General features: G+C 31.7%; 1 protein-coding gene across 1 annotated transcript in view; it reads left to right on the top strand.

Moving 5' to 3' along the window:
- The window catches only part of LOC124538608 (hemicentin-2), a 323,521-nt gene that overhangs the window by 88,075 nt on the left and 210,512 nt on the right, over positions 1-24,934 (top strand). The window contains exon 2 of the mRNA XM_047115722.1: positions 7,046-7,414. Coding sequence (XP_046971678.1) covers positions 7,324-7,414 — 91 coding nt within the window. The 5' untranslated portion in view covers positions 7,046-7,323. The remainder of the gene's footprint in view (positions 1-7,045; positions 7,415-24,934) is intronic.

Raw genomic sequence — 24,934 nt, 5'->3', positions numbered from 1 at the left:
GCGCCGCTCGATCCTCCACATCCGAAAGATAGAATAAACTGATGGGTATATTACTTAGTAGTTTTTAGCTCTTTGATTATTTTCGTCTCAGCTGTTTTAAGACTGGTGCAGCTCTGATATTTTAATGTATAGAACAATTTGCTTATACGATTTGGGAACATATTGACGTTATTAAATTCCCTCTCATTTTACACTTGCCTTGATCGATTCGAATCGACGATTAGTGCTTAGATGACCCAGTGGTTAAAACACGTGTATCTTAACCGATGATTGCGGATTCAAGCCCAGTACATGAATATTCATGTGTTTAATTTGTGTTTCTATTCATCTCGTGCTCGGGAGGAAACCTACATGATATGTCTAATTTCATAGAAATTTTGCCACATGCCCACCGGCCCACATTAGAACAACGTGGTGGAATGTGTTCCAAACCTTCTTATCAAATGGAGAGGAGGCCTTAGCCCAGCATAGGGAAATTTACAGGCTGTTGTTGTTATCAACGATTGAGATATATATTATTATCTATTCGTCTGTACAACTTACAGTTTCTAAAGTTTTAATGAATGCAACGAAAACTCAATGAAATGCATAAATTCGGTACGCTTTCCTATAAAGTAAAGTTGAGGTAATTCGTTTTTTTTTCCAATTTATTTCATCAATGTATCGTTGAAAAAGTTACAATTTCGAGTAGTTTGGTTTTACGCTTCAGTGATTTGTAATGTGTATGTATTTGCACTGAATTTTTTGGTCAATTTGTTCTTAACGTGTAAAAAAGCTACAATTACACGTAAACTATCTGCTGTTTCAGGAATCACTTTCATTATTGGGCTGTATATTTAAGTTATTTTAATTTTTATGGTATAGGTAATCTGATCGACATATTGGACTCCTGATGGTTAGTGGTTATTACCACTAATATTGGCATACCGGGAAGTTTTAATTATTTCCCACAATCTTGGGAACTAAGATGTTATGTCCATTGGGTCTCTAGTTGTACGGACTCACTCGACCTTCAAATCAGAACATAATAATAATTCAGAGTGCTGTTTGCCAGTATGTATGTAAAATTTGTTAACAACCCAGGCGAGTTTGCACAAATCCATATCACTCAATATTATATAATAGCAACTTGTTATTTGTAAATAATATTAACTAAAACGCAAGTTCAGATAAGAAATATATAATGTTTTTAAAATAAGATAAACAAAGTATGTAAAATATCTAATGCAGCAATTATTTTTTATTTTCTTTTTTTTCTTTTCTGTGACCTCATTGTAAACATTGTCTAATAGAAGAATAAGTAACCCTGAATAATCTGGTAATCCTAAAAGGTGATGTCGCTTGTGAAATGTATTGAATAAGGATATCGTAATGTAAAAAGGTTATATGCGACATCGGTCATTGCTATTACTTTTTGATTACGATGTCCGTATTCTAATTATAGCATTTAAAAGATCAACTATCAAAGTATCACAGAGCATAGGTTATCAAGAGAGCGAGTTATATAACTGCCGAGTTTCTGGCCGGTTCTTCTCAGTAGCTTTATTTAATTCAACGCTGTGAAATTCAAAAGTGCTTTGAGCTTAGTCGAGTAAATAATATTTTGATTTTGATTTATAGAACTGCTGATTTAGATATGATTCATTTTTCCCTGTATCAATTTTCTTTATGTAACAAATTTGATAATAAGGGCCTTAATCTTAGGCGCCTGAAAAAAATTCCACTTTTCGTCCATTACTTTACATTTCGGACGTAATTGTATTATCAACGTTCCATTTACTTTCCTTAATAATTCTTTTATATTAAATTTTAATTTTTTTTCTTATGAATTATTTTTTTGAGAGAATTTTTGGTTTGTTAATAATTTTTTCACAAGTTGAATATTATATTTGATAGTCAAAGCATGGACTAGGCTTTACGTATACAGTATAGATAATCTGGTCTCTATCCACGCTATGGTCTGTTTGAATATAGAATGTTTTTTTTTTCAAAAGACTTCGGTTACGTTATTTTTACTAACAAAAAACACCTTTCTACTCTTCGTATGGCAATTTGATTTTGAATCGGCACATCGAAGTTTCTTTTTAGGCAAAAGTTACGCGAAAAAAGTTCTTACTCTATTTATATAAATATCCAGTGGTCTAAGATGATTAAATGTCTACAGTTGTTTTTAAGTTTATTTTGTTATAATTGATAATAGCTGAGAAACAAAAGACTGTCTCTATCAATAAAAAAATGATTCTTCTATAATTAAAAAAGCAATTGATTCACAAGAATGCTCAGTGAAATGCTCAGTGTTTTTAAAGATGTAAAAAAAGTATTCATGTTTATTAATAGATTAATGAGCGTATGCTGTCCAAATGAGTCTGCACAAATTCCTATAGTCATAAAGTCCTTCTAGTAATACTAATAAATAGAAAAATCAGACTAGATTTGAAAAAATACCGATTTATACATGAAGTTGGTGTTATAATATATGAAGTACATTTCTATGATGGTAAAAGATCATTATTTTAATGTATAAGTAGGCGGAAATCAAACGGGGCACTTGATTGCATATGATTTCGCTCAAAGACATGAGCGCTGTCAGAAATAAAGCATATTTCTTAAATTTCATCATATGTACATGTACTTAATTTATGTTTATAATTCATCTCGTGCTCGGCGGTGAAGGAAAACATCGTTAATAAATCTGCATGAGTTTAATATCAACAAAAACCAGACAGGTGTATCTATCGAAACGCATTGGAGCTACGTGGTGAAATATACTCCAAAATTTATCAAGGTTTTGAAGCAAGATATTTATTTTCATTTCCCCTAAATGATTGTACGATTTCTAGACCGATGTAAGTTAAGCAATACCGGAATCCAAAAAGCAAATGTTATGGACGTATTTAAAAATTGAAAAACTGTTTTTTCAATACACTCGTGTTCCGCAAAGTTAGTGATTCTGTGTGACCTTTTTTTTTGATATTGCATGTATTCAAAGTGTGGAAAAACAGAATCACTCACAACCTATTTTTTCTGGAACCATGTATGTTGCGTTTGACATTAGATTTTTTATTATTTGATGTGAAACTCAAATAGTTTTAATGATCCTTAACACTGGGTTATATTCCTGATTGACAGTAAAAATGTTAAAACAAATTCTCTATGTCTAGCTTTCAATTCTCAGACTAGCATACTGGGGTAAAAATTTCAGTTTCAATACATGATATACCTACTCTTATATTTCTTTCTATAAATAAATAGGACATTATATTCGAAAAAAGATTATATATCTTAAATAATTATTCTATTATAGGCCGTAAATTATCTCTATTTATCGTTGACGCGAACGAAAAAAAATAACAAATTTTATTGAATGAAAACATAACTCTTCGATAAAATAAATTTATTAAACCATAACATAATAGACATTTTACAAATTTTAAACAATGATCTTATAATCAATAGAGCTAATTAATTACACTAATAAAACCCTTTACTACCTTACATAACAAAGCATTATCAACGAACCTTGAATTATGTTTTAAATTTAGAACAAATAACAAAAGAGAAGTGGTATGTTCGCATATGAAAATTTAAATTGATAGAATAATTTTATTAAGCTGGTATCACTATTTAAATGATACCAGCATAACAACATTATTAGGAATAAACAAATAGAATTAATTGGTGGTAGGGCTTTGTGCAAGCCCGTCTGGGTAGGTACCACCCAATCATCAGTTATTCTACCGCCAAATAACAGTACTCAGTATTCTTGTGTTCCGGTTTGAAGGGTGAGTGAGCCAGTGTAACTGCAGGCACAAGGGACATAACAACTTAGTTCCCAAGGTTGATGGCACATTGACGATGTAAGGAATAGTTAATATTTCTTACAGCGTCATTGTCTATGGGTGATGGTGACCACTTACCATCAGGTGGCCCATCTGCTCGTCCACCAACCTAAACCATAAAAAAAAAAAAAATAATAATATAATTATATTTAAAAAGGTTCTTATCATTAAATATGGTTTGTGTAAAAGAGTTCTATTATTTTTTTATAGATATTTTTTTATATGATTTTGTTATTTTTGCAATAAGGCATACAATTTTAAACATCATTTTAATTGAGATTATTTCTGGTTAATTTTAACCATAGCAATTTCGATTTCCCGAAATCATTTGTGATATATAGTATTATATTTATAAAAAGAAATAATGTATGTAATCCACATTCAAATTTGGTATACTATGCAAATCATTGTATTTCGTTGTATACAAGTATTTTTTAAAAAAATAATTAATATTCCTTTCCGTAAATTTGTCTATTAATATTTAACATTTTATCTGTTTAATGTATTCCGAATTCGAATTGGTTTATGGCATTTGTAACATCTGTTCTTAGGCCTTAACGGTGGTCATAACTTGAATCCTCTGTCCCGACCTCAGAGATTCATTAACACTGTACCGCTGTTATGACACTCGTTAACGCCGTTATAAGAGGCTCGGTATTGTTGTTAAGTTATGTTTTCATTTATTAACAACTTTGCCTAAGATATCCCAGTGACATGTAAATGGTATTAAAAATTTCAGATATAAAACCAGTCACGTAGAAAAATCTGGAAAATGATTAAATAAAAATATGATTTTTTTATAGATGATAAAAAAGCGTGGAGTTAATACATGACTTCCAGACAGCGTATATAACACACATAAATAATAAAAGGCTATTTGACAATGCGAAAAATAAATTGTGAATTATTGTAATCAGTGTATATTATGAGTTTAAAAATAGTTATTTACTTACGAAAGTTGAAAATAATACTTAATTTATTCAAAAATCCATCAATAAAAATAGCATTTTTTCATTTGTCACGAGACACAAAACTCTCCTGTTTGGCCGGCCTTATGATGTAGTCACTTTCTGGGTAACCTTGCTTTTCTACTATATGTACCACAGATTAAAATACAAGAAAATGACGTCACCGACCCCCTTCCAGCGCCATATTGTCTAAGTGGCGTTTTTGTGCGCTATTTAATTATGGATGTTAAAAAAGGATAACTTCTGAGTTTCTTGCTGATCCTTCACGGTCTGCATTCCGAACCCGTGGTAGCTTCACTTATAATTCAGTTGAATTTTCAATTATAGTTAAATGACGACTCAGAAGCGCTTGTAAAAGCCTATTTGAATAAAGTGTGTTTTGATTTGATTTGATGTGCCCGTTTTTTAATATAATCTTATAAATTATAAAGGTAGCGTACACACGTAAAACGTATGAAACCACCCAAATTATTATTTATTTTTATGCTACATATATTGAGACGTTTTTATCACCAACATATATAATACAATAAAATCAGTTGGAATTTGAACTCTAGAAGTCCGCTGCAGTGATTTATCTGCCACAAATAAGACGTCACTTAAAAACTGCGAGTAAAAACTGAGTGCACCATTACCACACAAGAGAAAGATAATAATCTGATCCATGTTATATGTTACTATATACTCCCCAGCTTTGCACGGGTTTAATTTATTTAAAAATAAACTTATATGATATACATACAATTTGTAACACATGGCTTTCAAGCAGTAAAGAAAATATGATTATTAGTTTCGGCTTTACCCCTTTACAAACATACAAATTTTACCTGTTTGTAATATAAGTATAAATTTTATGACTCACATACACAAAGACACTCACACACATATGTATACCACGTAGTTGTTTAAAAAAAAAAACAGATAAAAAAAAATCTTGTATATTTGTATAGTGTTACTATTTCAGAAGAAGATTTCACGAAACACATTAAATACTTCTTAACAATATCAACTTTGCTAGATTAAACTAAAAGAGGTATATTAAAAAAAGGTTTTACTGATATTAAGTTGCAGACTTCCAGTTTTATCACGGATCGGAGTTTTTCCCGTGATCAAGTTTTTTATACGTTTTATTACAGTTTCTCGTCAACTATACCATTAATACCTTTTACTTTATTTACCTTTAAAGTTTATTTACTTGTAAAGATTATAATTTAATATTGGTCTGTTACGAGTGCAATAAGGTGAAATATCAGGTTGAGAATAAAACCGTTTTTCTCAACAAATTTGCGGTTGTAGTACATTATGAAGTTTCAAAGTCGTGGTCCTCATCTCTCCTAAAATTCCTGTCAGTCGGTGTGAGTTAACGAATACGTAATACTCAATACTGTGATAAAGCATCTAGCGAGCAAATTGGCTTAAGATGGGGCAATTTTTTAAAAAGGAAATGATGCCATACAAACCGATCCTATAAAATTCAGTAATTATGTAGATATCTTCCAGTGACTTCGATATTTATAAACATGATTAAAATATTTAACTTTTAATTTTTTTGAATATAATTTAACATACCAGGACCGCAGAAATGACAGAAATACAGTATGTGTATTTAAATGACGAGTTACAATACTCACATTTTTCATGATATTCTACCAGGATCACAGAAAACGCAGTGTATTTATATAAAAATCGGTGTTTTGCATTATTCACTTTCCATTGCTTTCTCGATACGCGTATAAAAACCTAAATCCCATATTAATTTGTTAAATTAGTATCAATAAAAAGCAAATCTGTTCAGTTAACGTTATTGTCTGTTTATAGTCAAAACATTTGATATTCCTATTTCGAATTTTCAAATCGCAATTCTATCAGAACGCTTTTCATTTGACGCGTACGTTGCACGTTCGTTCGGAATTGAATTCGAATTTTGGCCGTCTGACGTCGACAATGCACTATTTACATTCGCGCCATGTCAAATACGGAAATTCGTTGCGTAATAAATTAGGTTTATAATTACGTTTCGATGTTGCATATTCGATATTATATTTGTTCCTTCTGTAATATTTTCTTTAAACATACTGATATATACGTATGACGTTGGCTGAATTCTCTTCAGCCAGTTATTCTTTTAAAGAAATTGTAAAGAGGTTGTATATTATAATGAGTGTTTTTTATTTTTTATCCCGTGAACGCTAAAAGTTAATAAATGTATATTAATATTCTCATTTTCTATTGTTACAGATGCCTTGAAGTGCAAAATAACTTCTATGCGAGATAACATAATGAGTAACAATAAATAAGAAACATACGATATTTCTTATCAACTATTGACAAGCGTTGTATAATCTGTGACGCGGGATAATAAAATCAGTGTTGGACATCTGTAATGGCGACCGCGCTTCGAACATTACAGTGATGGCGATTATGCTCTAACTCAAGAAACACTGGCATAATATTATGTGTGATTCTGGCACACGTGAAAGCCGTAATCGTAGTGATAGTGTATGTGATGTGATGTGATGATTGAGATCATCATGCCGCTGGCGTTGTGTCGGTTTATCGCGTCTGCTGCGATCCTTGGTGTTGCCGTCGCGACGACTGCTCGGAACGGTAAGTCGAATTATTGATTAAAACCTTTTTAGTCTGATGAATAAAATATTGACTGTATTTTGTTTTTTTTTTCGATATTCAAACAAGTTTTTACTTTTACACATACAAAGACTAGCAGGCAGAAAGATAAGTTTGAAAAAATAATTTATTGAAGGGACTCTTATATATGATATAATACATATTTTATACGAAATTACGTTGAAAAATTACCGAAAAACTTGCTGAAAATCATCCGAAGAAGCCGTCACTCGCGACGTCGAGTTAATGTCGCCGACGGCCTAAGATAAACGGGCGGAACACACTAACCCGATGTTTTGTGACTCATTACCCACAGATCGTTCCAAGCATAAGACATTGCAAACCAAAATGGCACCAATTGCAACCGGCTAAGTATCAAAAGTGAGAAATTTTCGCATCAATGAACCGGACTTTATTGTAAATCTCACCCGCGACAGTCACCATAAAATCTCGTAGCTTCCTTTCTAATTCAACTCATGGCTTGCGAAGTTCCACGGTTGAATCGTTATGGCTAAATGAAAATGTTTCCTTTATAAAATCCCGATAATGTCGGCTTACATGAATGTAGAGCGACGTTAACTTGTCCTATTTTTGTACGCTATTAACGTTATAATTATTTTGTTCAACTATTTGTTTATTTATAAGATCTAACCAGAAATTTTAAATGCGAAAATACTTTCGCTTCCGAAAATACTGAACTCTGAAATTTTATAGAAAAGCCCTAAAATGAAAAGCCGCGTTCAAAAACTAGCATTAAATATATGTATTAATATGATTACTATAAGTTTTAGCCAATGATAATAGTTTGGAAATTAAAAACTGTTATTAGTATAGAATAAATTCGTATCATTAAACGCTGTAATTACATTACAGCTACACAGTATGTAAGTACATGTATGTGTATATGTAAGTACATTAAAGCTCCTTTATTCGCTTTGCCTTATTACATTAATTTAGTGTATAAAAATATATGAGTTTGTTTATTTAAATTAAGAATTAAGGTGCAATATAATATATTTTTTCAGTTCGTTCAGAATTGGGTAAGACTATAAATCTTAACTTACCTAATTTATTTTTATTACTAAACATAAAACGTTCGGTAAAAGGTAAATTCAAGATCTAAGTGAAATCCACTGCTAGTTAACCTTAGGCCTACAATAAATGGGAAATTGCCTAAAACCTTATTGAAGAAGATGAGGGCAATGGCTCTGGCTTTTTTATTTTTACCATATATAGCATTTTCTTCACCGTATAAGGAATTAGTCAATTTCCTTATTCGAATCTGTTTACACAAAATTGAAATTTTACACAAGACTTGTCATTTGAATTAAATATTTAAGTACAATTTTATCATTCGACACTATCAGATAGCCTTCAAGCTTCATTCAGACAGTGATTAATTATATATATATAAAAACGTTAAATGAATATAATGAAAACCGAATAGTTATTCATAGCATTATTAGGCGTAAAATTAAATTGACTTAGTCGAAGTAATCATTTGTTTTATTTCATAAAACGAAATTGAACTCTGTAAACGTTAATCCGTATCTGAGTACTTTAATGTTGAATTTAGAATTCGTATCAATCAATCCAGTAATGAAATTGCTTGAGAATGCTTGAGAACCAACTGTCCCTAAAGAAAATACCTGGATACCAATAAATTGATCACAAGCAATCCTCAGGGATGTCAATGATTTATACAAATATTCTCAACCGAAACCACCAACAAATGTTCGACTACATCTAATTTCTTCATCTCTGAATTTAAATCTATCTTCCAATTTCAAAAAGCAAAGCGTTCCCAAGAGCGCCGTGTCGCTGATGAGCGCTTGAATCGCTGTTTTGCATGCTACCGTCCCAGGCGACGCGCTTTCATCTCTTACGTTGATACGGTGTTGTTCCATTTGCATTGTAAATTATACGCTGTATCGAATGAAATATAATCAAGATCAAAGCGAGACTAATGAGAAAATTAAAAAAAAAAATTCTTATATTTTTTTAAAAGAGCTTTGGTTGCAAGCGAATTTACCGCCAAGGACTTTTATACTAAATAAATAAAAATTTTAACAAAAAGAAAAACCCACTCCAAACAAAACAATATTTTAAAATAAATGAATATGCACTAAAAATACTAAAAATAATTGCGTTTTCAAAACCTTTTTTAGAGTCCTTCTAACTAAAATGAAATGAAAAACATTAGAATACTTAAAAGTCGATTTACGATTATACAATGTAGTTATAATTACTGTTATATTTGGAGCCGGTGTCCGCTCTTGGCTGGCTTAGCTTTAGCTTGATTAATCAAAATCTTTTGAACCGTGATTTTACAAAGCTATATTAAGTGAATGTACCACCGTATGCAAACTCGAGAAGAATGAAGAAACTCATAAGCTGCTTTTCTTCAAAATTAAAAATTACATAAGTTATATAGAGTTATATAATGACTACGATTATTTACTGCAAAATTAATTTTAAGCAATCATATACTACTGTACCTATAAATTATCGTTTTGTTATTAAAATTCGTCAAGTAATCCTCGGCTTAATAATTTTTTAATGAATATAAAGCACGAAATATTCTGATAACGTACCTTATGAGAGAATCAGAATATTGAAAAGTTATTTTACAAATACAGATTCATTATTAATGATAAGCTCGGATTAAAAGAGTTTAAGCCGTCATTAATAAGATAGTTTTAAATAATTGCAAATCTTGTTAATACAGTCGTGTTTATTATTATTTATAGTATATAAAATTAATAAATCTTTAAGCAGTGGCTTAAAAAGTTTTAAATATATAAATATGGATACTTATTTAAGATCGCAGGTTCTAAATTAGAAAATCTTACTAAATTTAAATTATATTTAAGTTTATAATCCATCTCGTACGTGTATGAGCTAAGCATTATCAATACCTTTTATTTTATTTGGACGCAGATTGAAAATTGATCTATCATTACCTTAGATAAATTTAAAAATGGAATTACATTTATTCTTAAAGTACACACTGTCATTTTATAACACTTCTGTCATTTTTTAATCGTCTATGAATAAAATTAAAAAAAATGCATTTAACTGTCCTATCAATTTAAATCACATACACTAAGTATGGTAGGTAAGGCTTTGTACATACCAGCCTGCTTGGGTGGGTGACTACCCTCTCATCATATATTCTATGCTAAGAAAACAATGTCTATGGGTAGTACTGATCATTAATCACTCTCATACCACATATATATGATTCATATTGTTGTCATGTGGTCATATATTAAATATGTCGTATTTAAGATAAAACATCTACGACAGATAGACAAAAATAATAAGCGATTTCTGAACGTATCGGAGACTCAACTCCAATCAATAACTATATGAACGACATAAAAGATGAACAGCATGAATGGATAAATTGAGTATGCGACAATGAGTGAATGAACGAATATTTGTGTGTGTGTAATAAACCGGATGTAACCGGTTTTATTTTATCCTTTGTTAATTATAGTACATTTTTGCTTTATGAATCCCAGGAATTGCATAACAAATGTATACCAATAAAAATATTGTGTAATCTTCAGACGAGGTTAGTTTTATTATATATAGTTATTAGTTTGTTTATTACTAGCGTTAAATGTGAACTTACAACTTTTTGATTGGTCATATCTAAGGAACGGTGGCTCATAAGAAAAGAAGTATCAAAACATTTTTTGTTGATAAATTTATGATCTATTATTTTTATGATATTAAATAACACCGACTCCAAATATAGCAATAATTATAACTACATTATATAATCGTAAATCCACTTTTAAGTAGTCTAATATTTTTCATTTCATTTTACCTAGGTGGACTCTCAAAAATATGTTAAATATGTAATTATTATTATTACTTTTTAGTGCATTTTTATTTGTTTTAAAATAGTGTTTTGTTTGAAGTCGGTTTTTCTTTTTGTTAAAATTTTATTTATTTTTGATTTTAAGTGAAGCTGATGCAGACTAACATTTTTACTCAGTATGGATAGATTAAGCGTGCCGTTTATATAAATCAGAAACTACTTCGGGGACAGTTTCAAAAGAAACTTTCGAATAAAGCAAAAATAGACTTTCGAAAATGCGGCTTTAATACGTCATGCGGCATAAACTACAAGGTACCACCACCACCACCACCACCACCACCACCACCAACACCACCCTCGAAAGAGCTGCAATCGACCTCAGTAAAAAACTTTGCAAAAGAGCTATTATATGTCGTACAACATATGGCATCACATCATATACACAAAATTTGATTAAAGACAGTAAGAAATTCTGCCCCAAATCGCACTCTAACTGTAAGCCGTTTAGGAGTTCGGTCAATACATAGTATAAAACAAAGTCGCTTTCTCTGTCCCTATATCTTTAAAACTACGCAGCGGATTTTGATGCGGTTTCTTTTAATAGATAGTGTAATTCAAGGGGAAGGTTAGTGTATATAATACATGAACAATATGGTAAACAAACACTGACAATTTTAGAAGTTTGCAATGTGATGTCGTAAATAAACAAATTCTTTAGTATATTTAGTATCAGTATTGCACCCGTGAGAAGTCGGGGTGGGTCGCTAGTTGATTATGACATTAGATTATGACAATTACATGAACATAACCACGTTCCGGAAGGTGATTCAAATATCCAAGTAACCCATAAATAAAAGATTCGATCGAGTATCGCTAACGTGCTCCTCAGAATGCTTTGCTCAGAACCTTACCAAACTTTCACCAAACTACCCTTAAAGTATATCCTTTATAATAAAAAAAGAATAATCAAAATTGTACCAACCAATTTTGAGTTATTCACCTATTTATCGCGCACATACATAATGCAAATTTAAGACTTATGTCGTTTTCATACGGATACCATCATCGGAAAAAAATTAAATTAATATGGGACCCCACGGGAAGCACTACGTTTCAAACAAAAAAAAATTATCAAAATCGGTCCACCCAGTAAAAAGTTATGAGGTAAAAAAAAAAATACAGACGAATTGATAACCCCTCCTCCTTTTTGAAGTCGGTTGAAAATTACTGTTTTGCTGAAAAGTTCAATAAACATTGTGTTTACCTTTAACTATATACCGGTATGGGACCTAGAGTATTTTTTCTATAAAGTATATTGATGCGAGGTTACCAAGCTGGAATATGTAAAGTTAGTGGTAGTGGGGGTTCAAACCCAAGCAGGAATCCACCACTACCTCCAATGGGTAGTGAACGAAAACATCGTGAGGAAACATGCATGTGTCTGCTTATAAATACAGTAGTCATTTCCCATTAGACATTTACAAACATTCCTTAGTATAAGCATTATATATTAAATAAAGTTTATTTAAAGGTAGTTTTCTTTACATTTTATTTCTCGTTATATATTTACTGCAAGACTGTTAAAACTGGAGTTAGTATAATCTCAAAGTAGCTTAATGTGCAGTCCGGGAGTCAGTTTAATGTTTTAAATTAATTTATTCATGCTACGTAAAATATTGTTTAATTTTCACTAGTTTCAATGTATTCGCTGTGCACATACTACATGATCAACGACTTTAACTAAGAGAAAGTCCATTAAAAATTTTAATGAGTTTTCAATCACAGTGACGGATTATAAGTTCGTATCTCCGGATAAGTTTTGGAGTTTATTTAACGTGAGCCGTGAGTATCTTCTACCAACCCGCGATGGAATAGCGTGGTGGAATATGTTCCAAACCTTCTCCTCTAAGGGAGAGGAGGCCTATAGCCCAGCAGTGGGAATTTACAGGCTGTTGTTGTTGTTGTTGTTGTTGTTTGTGAGTATATCATATCAATTCGTTTTTTCTAATACTAGATGTCGCCTGTGGCTTTGCTCGCATTTTTAGGATCGATTTTTATTTATTAGGCATTTTATTTATTTATTTATTATCTGTAGTTGGTGTTCGCCATTACAGTTTAAGTTTTTGTACCGAGTTTCATCATATGTATTTGGTTCATCCTAGATAGAAGAACAGATGAATAAAACAGGCTACTTTTACATTTATAATATTAGTTTAAACTAATAAATGAATTTAAAAATGGAATGCATACAAATTCCGACCAATTTAACGACGCCGTTAAAAATATAAATAATAGGATAGTATTTACATCTTTAACAGCCCACTTACCTTGATACCTTATAGATAGTTATGTTTCTAGTATCTGTAGTTACACTGCTTCGCTCACCTTTCATACCAGTTTATAAAATAACTAGGTTGTCTTGTCTGGTTGGCTGTAGAATAAATAAGGTATTATCCACCATCATAATTATATTCTACCGTAAAAAAACATTTTTTTATAAAAAGTACAGAAAACAATCAGCCGCTAGTAATGCATATTTAAGATATATAAATAATCAATGCAAGTTTTTTAAATATTGGACAACATCACATACATTACTGTGATTCCAATAGAAATAGCTAACGCACTTGTGTTATGGAAAATCAGAAGTAACGACGGTACCACAAACACCCAGAGAACATAAAAAACTAATGAACTTTTTCTACATCGACTTGACCGGGAATCGAACCCGGGACTTCGGAGTGGCGTACCCATGAAATCCGGTCCACACACTACTCGACCACGGTGGTTAGCAATTGTTTGTGAATAAGTTCGTTTGTTTGTTGAACGCGCTGATCTCGTGTGTGTATAGCGGTGATTGTGATAAGCCATTAGTGGGCTGAGTGGAAAAGGCTATTTCGGTACGGGTTGGACGTTAGCAAGCCTCTGAATCTGGAACTTTGGCAATTTAAGAGGAAAACGAAGTAAACCTGTCATAAAGGAAACTACTTAAGAACACAATCCCGAAAAACGTTACCTGGAAATCCGACAACGATTTCAACAATACATGATTACAGAAACAAAGGTAAGGGAAAACGAATAAAAAACCCACGTAATCAATTCTCAAATAAATATTATGTCCAAAGCACATCTGTGAAAAATTCTTACATAAAAATAGTTGATACCTAATAATTAATATTATAAATTCGAAATTCTGATGACCTCCGTGGTCGACTGGAGTAGTAGTATAGTATTATTATTATAAAAAAACGAAAGTTACTATATTTCTTTTTCTGTTGCTCTTTCAGAGCCTAATTACAAAAAAAAACAAATTTGAAGAAATTCAAGGAAGTGATTTGGCTTTGTATGCCTCATATCTGACCGACCTCTAAATCACAAACGTACTCACGGGTGTCAACGAGTATGACCAATACATCAAATGAAAAAATCAAATTAACCATCCAATTTCCTTCTTAACATAACAATAAAAAAAAAATAAGATATGCAAAGGATCGTTTTTATTTCACAAATTATAACGGGTAAATTACAGGATGAAACGAAAACAACAATCGCGCTGAATTGCTATTCTGGGACCTTGGAAGGCTTCGTATATTTAATGTGCGTTCGTATTGCTCTTATGTAATAAGCTATTATACGTTCAAGTTATTCACTTAACGTATATTTTTTTGTGATTATTACAGTCCGTATGTATTCCAGAAATGGTAGAGATCTCTTTGTACTGGAGTTAAGACTTGGAGCATTTTCCATTACGTTGTTCTAGCTTACATATTTGTAAGCCTGTGTAATAGGTAATACCTCAAGGGTATCAATTATTTAACATACATATATTCATACCCATAGCAGCGAGTAGAATAGGTACAAGGAATATAACATCTTATTTCCCAAGGTTGATGGTGTTTTCGTAATACGAGGAAATACTTTCTATGAGCAGTGATGACCACTTATAAGGTGGCAAGTTTGCAAGTTTGCCTGCCTATCTAAATTACGTTGAAGAATGTTTAATTATAAAAATGAGTGTTGCTTGAAACGAATTTCTGAATTCTAATTAAACGAGGCATAAAAATCCGTTATCTTGTGTAAAATAACAAAGTATTTTTTTTCTTAAAAGAGAAATCACATTGAATACAATAAGTGCATGTTAAAGTTACGATGAACGGAACGGAAAATATAAGTAAGTATGTTTCATGTTACATACAAAATGTTTTCATAAAAAAAAAAAACATCGTGAGAAAACCTATCAACGGGTGACATTCTGACACTTGTGTTTTGTCTTCCTAATAAACATTGTATCATAAATGTGAATATGAAAATATTATGAACATGAATTGGCAGGCCTCATCAACAACCTCTAAATTCCCACTGCTGTGCTACAGGCTTCCTCTCCCTTTGCGGAGAAGGTTTGGAACGTATTCCACCACGCTGTTCCAACGCGGGTTGGTGGAATACACATGTGGCAGAATTTCTATGAAATTTGTCACATGCAGGTTTCCTCACGATCTTTTCCTTCACCGCTGAGCACGAGATGAATTAAAAAGACAAATTAAGCACATGAATCAGCGGTGCTTGCCTGGGTTTGCACCCGCAATCATCGGTTAAGATGCACGCGTTCTAACCACTGGGCCATCTCGACTCATATATGGCAGGCCTTATATTTTTTCTATTTTGGACATATTTGTCAAATTTATCATTTTGTAACTGAGCACAATTAAGTTATTTTTTTTCTATCTCCTAATTTGGCCAAAAAATGGCGTTATATTGGTTCCAAATTTCCAACATGTTTAATTCAAATACAGCAAAAACGTTGATTATATAATGATGGAATATTGAATACTTTTTTGGGCGAGTTATAACTAATATTATTTTGAATATGTAAATATGTTTCTTTGTTTATCCCGCCAATGTTTCAATTGATTATTACGAGCAGTATTTCCGTTCTGTAATATATCCATTTACTTATAAAATAGTCACATACTGGGTACAACAACAACAGCCTGTAAATTTCTCACCGCTGAGCTTAGGGCCTCCTCTCTCAGAAAGAACACACTGGATATGTATACATATTTAGATATAAAATTTTTAGTAAGTATAAAGAGTATTAAACACTTACAGACTTAGCAAGATCGAACCACATAAAACCAGTTATAAGGCTACGGTCACACTTATGCAACTTTATAATGCTTTTCTCTCTCTCTGGCTTCGCATGTGCAATTCGTCTTTCATATTTAGAAAGCTATATTAATTTAAAATGTCGTCATATTTTTCTGCTTTATTTCTTTTCATATATAAATAAATAATAATAATAATAAAAATATTATTAGGGGGCTGGGTAAAGGGCCTGATGCAGAAGGCAGTACTCCTCGGCACGGCGCGTATTTTGAGGAAGTTCCTCTCTTTGGAGCCCTGACCACCGGTGGCTTAGACCCTGTTCCCGCCACTGGTTGGCCTCTGTATTTTATATTTTTAAATATATTTTATACATATGTTTGTATTTTATATTTAAAAATGTAATATTATATGAGTAAAAATAAATAAAAATATGACGTAGATAGGCGGACGAGCAAATGGTAGACGGTAAGTGACCACCACTCATAGGCAATGTCGTTTAAAGAAATATTAATCATTATTTTCATCAACAATGCTCCACCAATTTTGAGAACTAAGATGTTTTGTCCTTTATGCCTCTAGTTACACTAGCTCACTATCCCGCCAAACCGGAACACAACAATACTGAGTACTTTTATGGGTAGGTAAACCATCCAGACGGGTTGCACAAAACCCTACCAAAGACTTACTTTTTCTAGTTAATAGATGGCGTTAATATGCTAAATAACGGTATTATTATCTTAAGAAATGTTAAAATATCTTAAGACGTCGTCAGTTTAAATTTAGAACAACCACAATTTTCGAAATACGATCGTGACGTGTGGATTGTAATTATTTAACGTTTAATGTCGTTAATTCTCTCGCGTGTACGGTTTGAAATTTCTTTGCATGTCGTCTAAGTTAATGGTGAAGTAATTATTTCTTGCACATTTGCATTCAGACGAAAATACATTAACTTATAGAAAAAGAAAAATAGAACGAAATGTTCTTATTGATAAAGGTTTTAATTTTCTTGATTGCAAAGTTATATCGTAGATATTCTTGGTTAATGTATGAGTTAATAGATAGTTCTGACTCTTTTAATATCATGATGTCCACCTAAGAGCCGAAATGGCCGAGTAGTTAGAACGCGTGAATTTTAACCGATGATTGCGGGTTCAAACCCAGGCAAGCACCGCTGAATATTCATGTGCTTAATTTGGGTTTTATAACTCATCTCGCAATGGAACAGCGTGGTGGAATATATTCCAAACCTCAAAAGGAGACGAGACTTTAGCCTAGCAATGGGAAATTTACAGGGTGATGTTGTTGTTTGTTGTTGTTTTTGATGTCCCCCTAAACGGTTTTAGCGGTTTTTCTTAGAACTATTCAGGAAATTTAGCGCACAGGTGCATACTTAATCTATAGATTGAAATAAACGTTTTATTAAAATCAATTTATGAGCCTACCTGAATGAAGAATATTTTGGTTTTGCATAAAAACAGCAAATGCTAGAATAGTTGAGGGGTTTGATTAATGGCTTGATGGTGAATCGCCAATCGAAATTATCGCGTTTCTTAAGTGAGATGTAATTACAACCAAAAGTACATAACTATACCTATTATATTTCAGATATCTAGCGTTGATTGAAATGTATATAGAATCAATTCACGAAAACCCTTATGGTATTCCTTTGTCATAAAATTTAGTAATAATTATAGCAATGATACTAGTGATTATAATATAAGCCCAAGGAATGCTTAGTTGCAAAAAATATAACTTTGTGACGAAAGGCATATATTCCTTACAGTAAGCCTTTTATTTTTTGATTTATTGATTGTCCATTTTTTTGTATATTTTTTTCCGAACATAAAATCATCTTCGTTATAATAGTCCCACTATCATCATTTTGCCTTATAAAATTCTACTTACATTAAAATGTTACCACACCAATAATGAAATTTCTACGCTACACTCAGCGTTGAATTCTAGGAAAATAGGTATACCGTAAGACCCTAGAATAAGTCAAAGTCGTTATTTAAGCGAATATCAAGACAATAACACTTAAGATAACACAGTTTGTTTGTTTAAAACATTTCCATTGCTAGTACCTAAATACGTAATTGTGGTTATTTCTGAACGTTAAATCTAAATTAGTTTTAGTAAAGTAATGGGCGGTACAGGGGAATCTTGTAAATTGCTCGCCTAAAAATATATTAGCGAAATGGCAATATTGCTGTTAGTCGTCCTGGGACGGGAATATTGTTTTAATAATACTTTAAGATTACGTTTATATTCCCGATTCATAAAACGAGAATTAAGAATTAAATAAGTTGATATTCTACAACACAATAATAGTTTTAGTAAGTTTTTCATATAAGTCAATCGTACAATTTAAAATTGTATTTATTAATGTATGATGATGGAGTCAAGGCCAATTCGATTTTATCAAATCGAGTGATGCGACATTTTGGAAACAGTCAATATTATCTGGTGTAGATCCAATATGGATAAGTTTATTCATTTTAAGGAAGGTATTATGTGCCATGTAGATATGAAAAAGTAAGTCTTAAAATTTGTAATCACATCATGATATTCTTTAACAAATATGAGATATTTAAAACAAATTATAGAATTTAATATACGTTTTATACGTATGATTTCTATTAGATACTAAAATTTAATCTTTTGTCTGTAAAAGTATATTTTATTGTTTCGTTTAAAAAGTTAAACTTTAATGTGTGCATTGAAAACCAGTCACGAGGAAAATGAATTATAATTATATTAAAAATAATACAAGCCTCACCTTCATAAATAGAAGATTGAAAATTTAATTCAAAGTTTGATACCGAAGTTCTTATACGAAGACAAATTGCCTACGTAGCAGTAACGACAAAAGTTTATCGCGTATCTTTGAACTGTACTCACTTCTTCATGCATGCGAGAATTCATTCAAGTGTTCCATGCACCCAAGAGACTTCGTGACTTGTTCTAACGTTGGTTTCCAATAGTTTAAATATCAAAATTGTATCTTGAATTGGAATTGTATTTGTGGATTTCATTTTTCGGTGATCCTTTAGTAAAGTTAATCCCAATGTTTAGCAGAAGCCTCTATACTCCTCGATAAGTAATTTTGGATGTTATCTCACACTGGTTTCGTAGTCAAGCTGCATTGCTTGAAAACACAAGCAGTGGAACTTCATGTTGGTGATTTGTTTCAATGCCTTGAACAAAATCAATTATTTACCAATTAGTTAAGTGGAACTAGCTGTGTGTTGTTTTCAATGGCTTGCAATTATACCATAAATATATTGTAAGTAGTTATTAGCTCGCGCAATCCCATTAGTGATAGCATCTATTCAAACACCAGACATCAAAACTACAAATAATCATATTCCTGGTTAGATTGATGAGCGAGCCTTTTCAATCAGATAAAAAGACAAATCATATTACTTTCAAAGGTAACGGTGTCAAAAATATCTTGTTCAGAATTTTTTAGTAGTGTTACTCCCATTGTAATTGCAAGAGCTGATAAGAGGTTCCCTTTTTGGGCTTAGTGGGATGAATATCACACATATGTACGTCAAGAAATATAAAGAACTTTAGGTTAGGATTTTATAGTTATAGAAGTTAATTCCAAAGTCCATCTGGGATACCACTAAATATTAGCAGAAATCAATTTTCGCTCAAGAACTGATTTGGTCACCTATCATTCTAAAACAAATGAAAAAATGGTCAGAAGAGTTACTTATTCTCAATTATTTATAGCGAAAATAATTATGTGTTTCGGAAGGTTATTTGGTATCAAGAAAATAATAATATCTAATTTAAAAGGTTAAAAATGCTAGTAACGAAAACAAGGTCATAGTTTTTGCAAGGATAGTTTTTAAAGAATCAACCTTTTTTGGTCAAACAAATCTTAATGATTCTTTTTTAGTTTTCGATAAAATATCAAAGTCAGTCAGAGACAAAGTCTCAGCTCAGTAAAAACGTCTTTCTCACTTTGTTCGCTTACAACTTTATACTTTAGAAGTTGGGTTAGATAAGTCGAATTGCGCTTCTATTTATATATGAAAATAATTTATATCTTTGATTGAAATAAACTTAAATTCATATATTAAAAATATTTACATGCTTTATTTTATCCTTTATATGAATTCTGAAAACATAAGAACTGTAATTATTATCTACATAGTTTTACAGTTAAACGTTTCTTACTATTTAATAGGTCAGGACAGCGTCAAATTCAGATAACCCATTCGTCCAACTATCTTCTCATCATTACATGGTATAAAACAAAGTCTCTCACTGCTGTCTGTCCCTATGTATGCTTAGATCTTCGAAATTACGCAACGGATTTTGATGCTTTTAATAGATAGAGAGATTCGAGAGGAAGGTTTTTGTATATAATACATGGACAATATAGTAAAGAAACAAGAAAAAAACTGTTGTATGGGTCGGGTCACTAGTTTGAAATTAAAAAAGAATGTATTCTTATTTTAAATCTACATTAACTGGCAGCAAACGCGATAAAGCAGTCATTTTAAGAAGGTATGACTCGGAAAACAATTTTCATTACAGTTGTGTAGGTAACTCACGCAGCTCCAACGTCTCCTTTATCCTGATTCATAAATATGCAATTTCCGAAGGTAGATTCAGGAGCACCAAGTTTTATAGAAGCAATAGATTTATAAAACAGCGTATAATTATTATCTGCATTATATTATCTGCAGTTTCGAAAGAAGGGACCGGGGAAGCCTATTGCAACGCAATTTTGTGGTATAAATCATGGAAGAACTGGCGTTGCTGATAATCTCGAGGCCGCGTCTCGCGAAAAAGACAAATTTTCGCTTGGTTGATGTGGAAAACTTTTCGAGATTAGAATGATTGTTTACCTTATATATTCGAGAAGTGAGATTGGCCGATGTCTCTTGCCTGTATCTATAAATGTATATTCCATTATATGCTTTTCTCGGGAACACCGTTCTTGTTTTTAGTTTATTACGTGATCTTGTTTATGTTGCGTTTATAGCTGTACAAAAACCTCTATGTTCCCGTGTTCCGAAGTTACGATGTTCGCTTTACTGCTTCAATAATAGATGCGGTTTTCTGACCTGACGTTACAATGCTAACTCTGTTTTGGCTTGTTGATTGTATAAATTGGATACATTGTAATTAATTTCTTCATATGTAAAAGGCCTATGGAAGAGATCTTTTAGTTTTTATTTAGCCAGCATTTTTCTTTCTTTTCAATTGCCAATTTGATTTAATATTACAAAATCAACCTTGAGTCAAACAACCAATATTGAATACGTTAATGCTAAGCGTTATCATAAACGTGACGACCTCCGTGGTCAAGCAGTGAGTACGCCGGTTTTCATGGGTACGCTACTTTGAGGTCCCGGGTTCGATTCCCAGTCGAGTCGATGTCGAAAAAGTTCATAAGTTTTCTATGTTGTCTTGGGCCTGGGTGTTTGTGGTACCTTCGTTACTTAGTGATTTTCCATAACACAAGTGCTTTAGCTGCTTTCATTGGGATCAGAGTAATGTATGTGATGTTTTCCAACATTAATTAACTAATTTATTAAACATTTCGGTACATACAATTTACACATTTACAATATTTTGATTAGTAGCCCTGTTTATTTATGTTTAGTTTAATAACTCTTTAATTACGCAAAGCTGCCAGCCTTAGAATTTATTTATAGTTACAAAAATTAATGTTCGCACTTCAATCATATTTGTATTTAAACTTTTTGTTGATTAGTTGACATTTCGGCGTTATTACCACTCTTTATAAAAGACATAAAATTTAATAATCAAGAAATTTCATTAAACGTAATACTATATTATTTATCTATAAATATAATAAAATGGGAGTGTCTGTTTGTAATATTAAAATATCTCCTTTTTACTTAATTTATATGTATGTATGTATACACGGTACATATTAACATTTTTACAATTTTTGTCTGTCTGTTTATAATAATAATAATATCTGGAACAGCTGGACCGATTTTGACGGGACCTTTACTGGCGGATAACTACTATAATAAAGAGTAGCTTAGGCTAAAATAATGTTTTTTTTTTGTTAAATTCAAAAGCGTACAAGGTAGCGGGCATAGCTAGTTCTTAATAAAAATATTATTATAATTTAATTAAGTGATAAAGTGATACAGATAATAATTTATTATCAAGTGACCTCTGCTATATTCTATATGACATAAATATAGCAACTTTTTGCTTATAAAATCCCGATCTAAGTGTGTTGACATAATTTATTTTTGATAGAATACTTGAAATCTACATATTTATATCCAATGACATGAAGTATCATCAAGCAGCTATACCGGTGTACCTATATCTTAACATAAATCAAAGCAATATTATATGGAATTATTATTTGTACCTGACTCATAACTGACTTTTAAAATCAAATCTAAGAGTCAGGTAAAACAGTAATTTTTTCTTGAAAAATTGCACGGTTTCAAGAGAATAAAATTGGATGCCACCAGGGCAGTGTAGCTACGAGCGTTTTCCAGAAACAAGTTATATTAATGAAACTTCAAGTTCTTTCATAGTCACTCATAAGATACATTTAAGAATACTTATATTGTAATATGAGTCGAGATGGCCCAGTGGTTAGAACGCGTGCATTTTAACCGATGATTGCGGGTTCAAACCCAGGCAAGCACCGCTGATTCATGTGCTTAATTTGTCTTTATAATTCATCTCGTGCTGAGCGATGAAGGAAAACATCGTGAGGAAACCTGCATGTGACAAATTTCATAGAAATTTCTGCCACATGTGTATTCCACCAATTGCATTGGAACAGCGTGGTGGAATATGTTCCAAACCTTCTCCTCAAAGGGAGAGGAGGCCTTTAGCCCAGCAGTGGGAATTTACAGGCTGTCGTTGTTGTTGTTGTTGTATATTGTAATACTGTTTTTATAATTATATTAAAATAGTTGTCGCTCGCGGCTTTGCTTGCATTTTAGGGGTTCGATTGTAATGTATAAGGCAAAAAACGTAACCTGTGTCCTTCCTTGAAGTTTAAGTTTACTTCACACCAAATTTCATCAAATTCGGTTCATTGGTTTTATCGTGAAAGAGCTACAGACAGACAGACAGACAGAGCGAGTTACTTTCACATTTATAATATTAATATAGATTTATATAAAATAAAAATAAAAAATCAAATTTGATCACTTTGTTCCTTTTTCAAATTTAATTATAATTAAATTCACTGAATAATTTTAAAAAGGTAGTCGTAATGCGAAATAAAATATTTTAAATCCCTTATTAATTCTTCAAAAGTACTTTTCATCATCCCTAGTAAGCCTTGTTTACAATTTTTAAGGCTCTCGCGTTATTTATTACAAGAATAAAATCACGAAATGCAAATTGTAAATATGAATCATGAAAGATAAATGAACGCCATCTGTTATGACATTACATATAATTTCATAAAATAATAAAACATATCGATGACAGATAAAGCATGTGTATTACCTGTTACTTACGATATTATTAAATTGATTATATAATTTCTGAATCTACATATAATAGAATTGGAGTGTTTTTTTTATTATATTCGAACAATGAAACAAACAGTACATATAAAAAAATATATTATTGTATGTCTGTTTATTTCGGCTAATCTCTGGAAAGGCTCAACTGATTTTAACGCGACTTTCACTGAGAGATAGCTGATGTAATAATGAGTTACTTAGGCTATAATATTAACTTTTATTACATTCCAGTCACGGGCACAGCTATTTTGGAATAAATATGGTAATTACTCGTGGCTTGCCACTTCTCTTCGTTACACCATGCATGCAACATGCATTAATAATTTACTTATAGCTCAAAGACGTCAGTTAGATCTAATGGCACTTAACATTGCATATAGATTTTTGAAATGAGATCAATCTTGTCTAGACTCTTAAGTTCTAGTCAGTCCTTGAAGCGTCAGGTTTCGTTCTTCGTTGTTAATACGAACCCGAATTACGAACCTCATCTATGTATTTGTCTATTTCTTTTTATATTATTTATATATCGGAAAATGCGTTAAATTGCAATCATATTTCACGGTTCACAATGTTTCGACAAAATACAATCTGACGGGATAGATAGTAATCTAACGAATTTTATAATTTTACGGAGAGATATATAACTATAAAACGTAATGGCATCTTTCACGCAAACTTTAGCTTTAGCTAATTACGATACGTTTGTTTCATAGAATTTATCAAGAGTCTGTTCTAAGTATCCATCGAAGCTTGAGCCTTAGTAATGCTCAGCATTTCAAAGAATTCTATAAACAATGTCTGATCCGATAGGTCATTCTTATATAAGTTTGGTTTAAAAATATAATAATGAAATAATTCTGACATTTGGTCATAAATTTGATCTGAATAAAGATGCTCGACATCTTTATGAGCGAAGTTTTCAGCTGACTCTTACCAACTCGATGCATGAAAATATCGGATGAATCTATATCCGACTTGGCAAATACTTGGCAAACACTTGGCAAACAGATTCCGTATTAGGTTCGAATCGTGAAAATATATGCCTTTTTAATTTAC

Source organism: Vanessa cardui, chromosome 20 (assembly GCF_905220365.1).
Source record: "Vanessa cardui chromosome 20, ilVanCard2.1, whole genome shotgun sequence".
In the NCBI taxonomy this organism is placed as follows: domain Eukaryota; kingdom Metazoa; phylum Arthropoda; class Insecta; order Lepidoptera; family Nymphalidae; genus Vanessa; species Vanessa cardui.
Note: the sequence above shows the minus strand (reverse complement) of the source record. Positions and strands in the feature narration are given on the sequence as shown.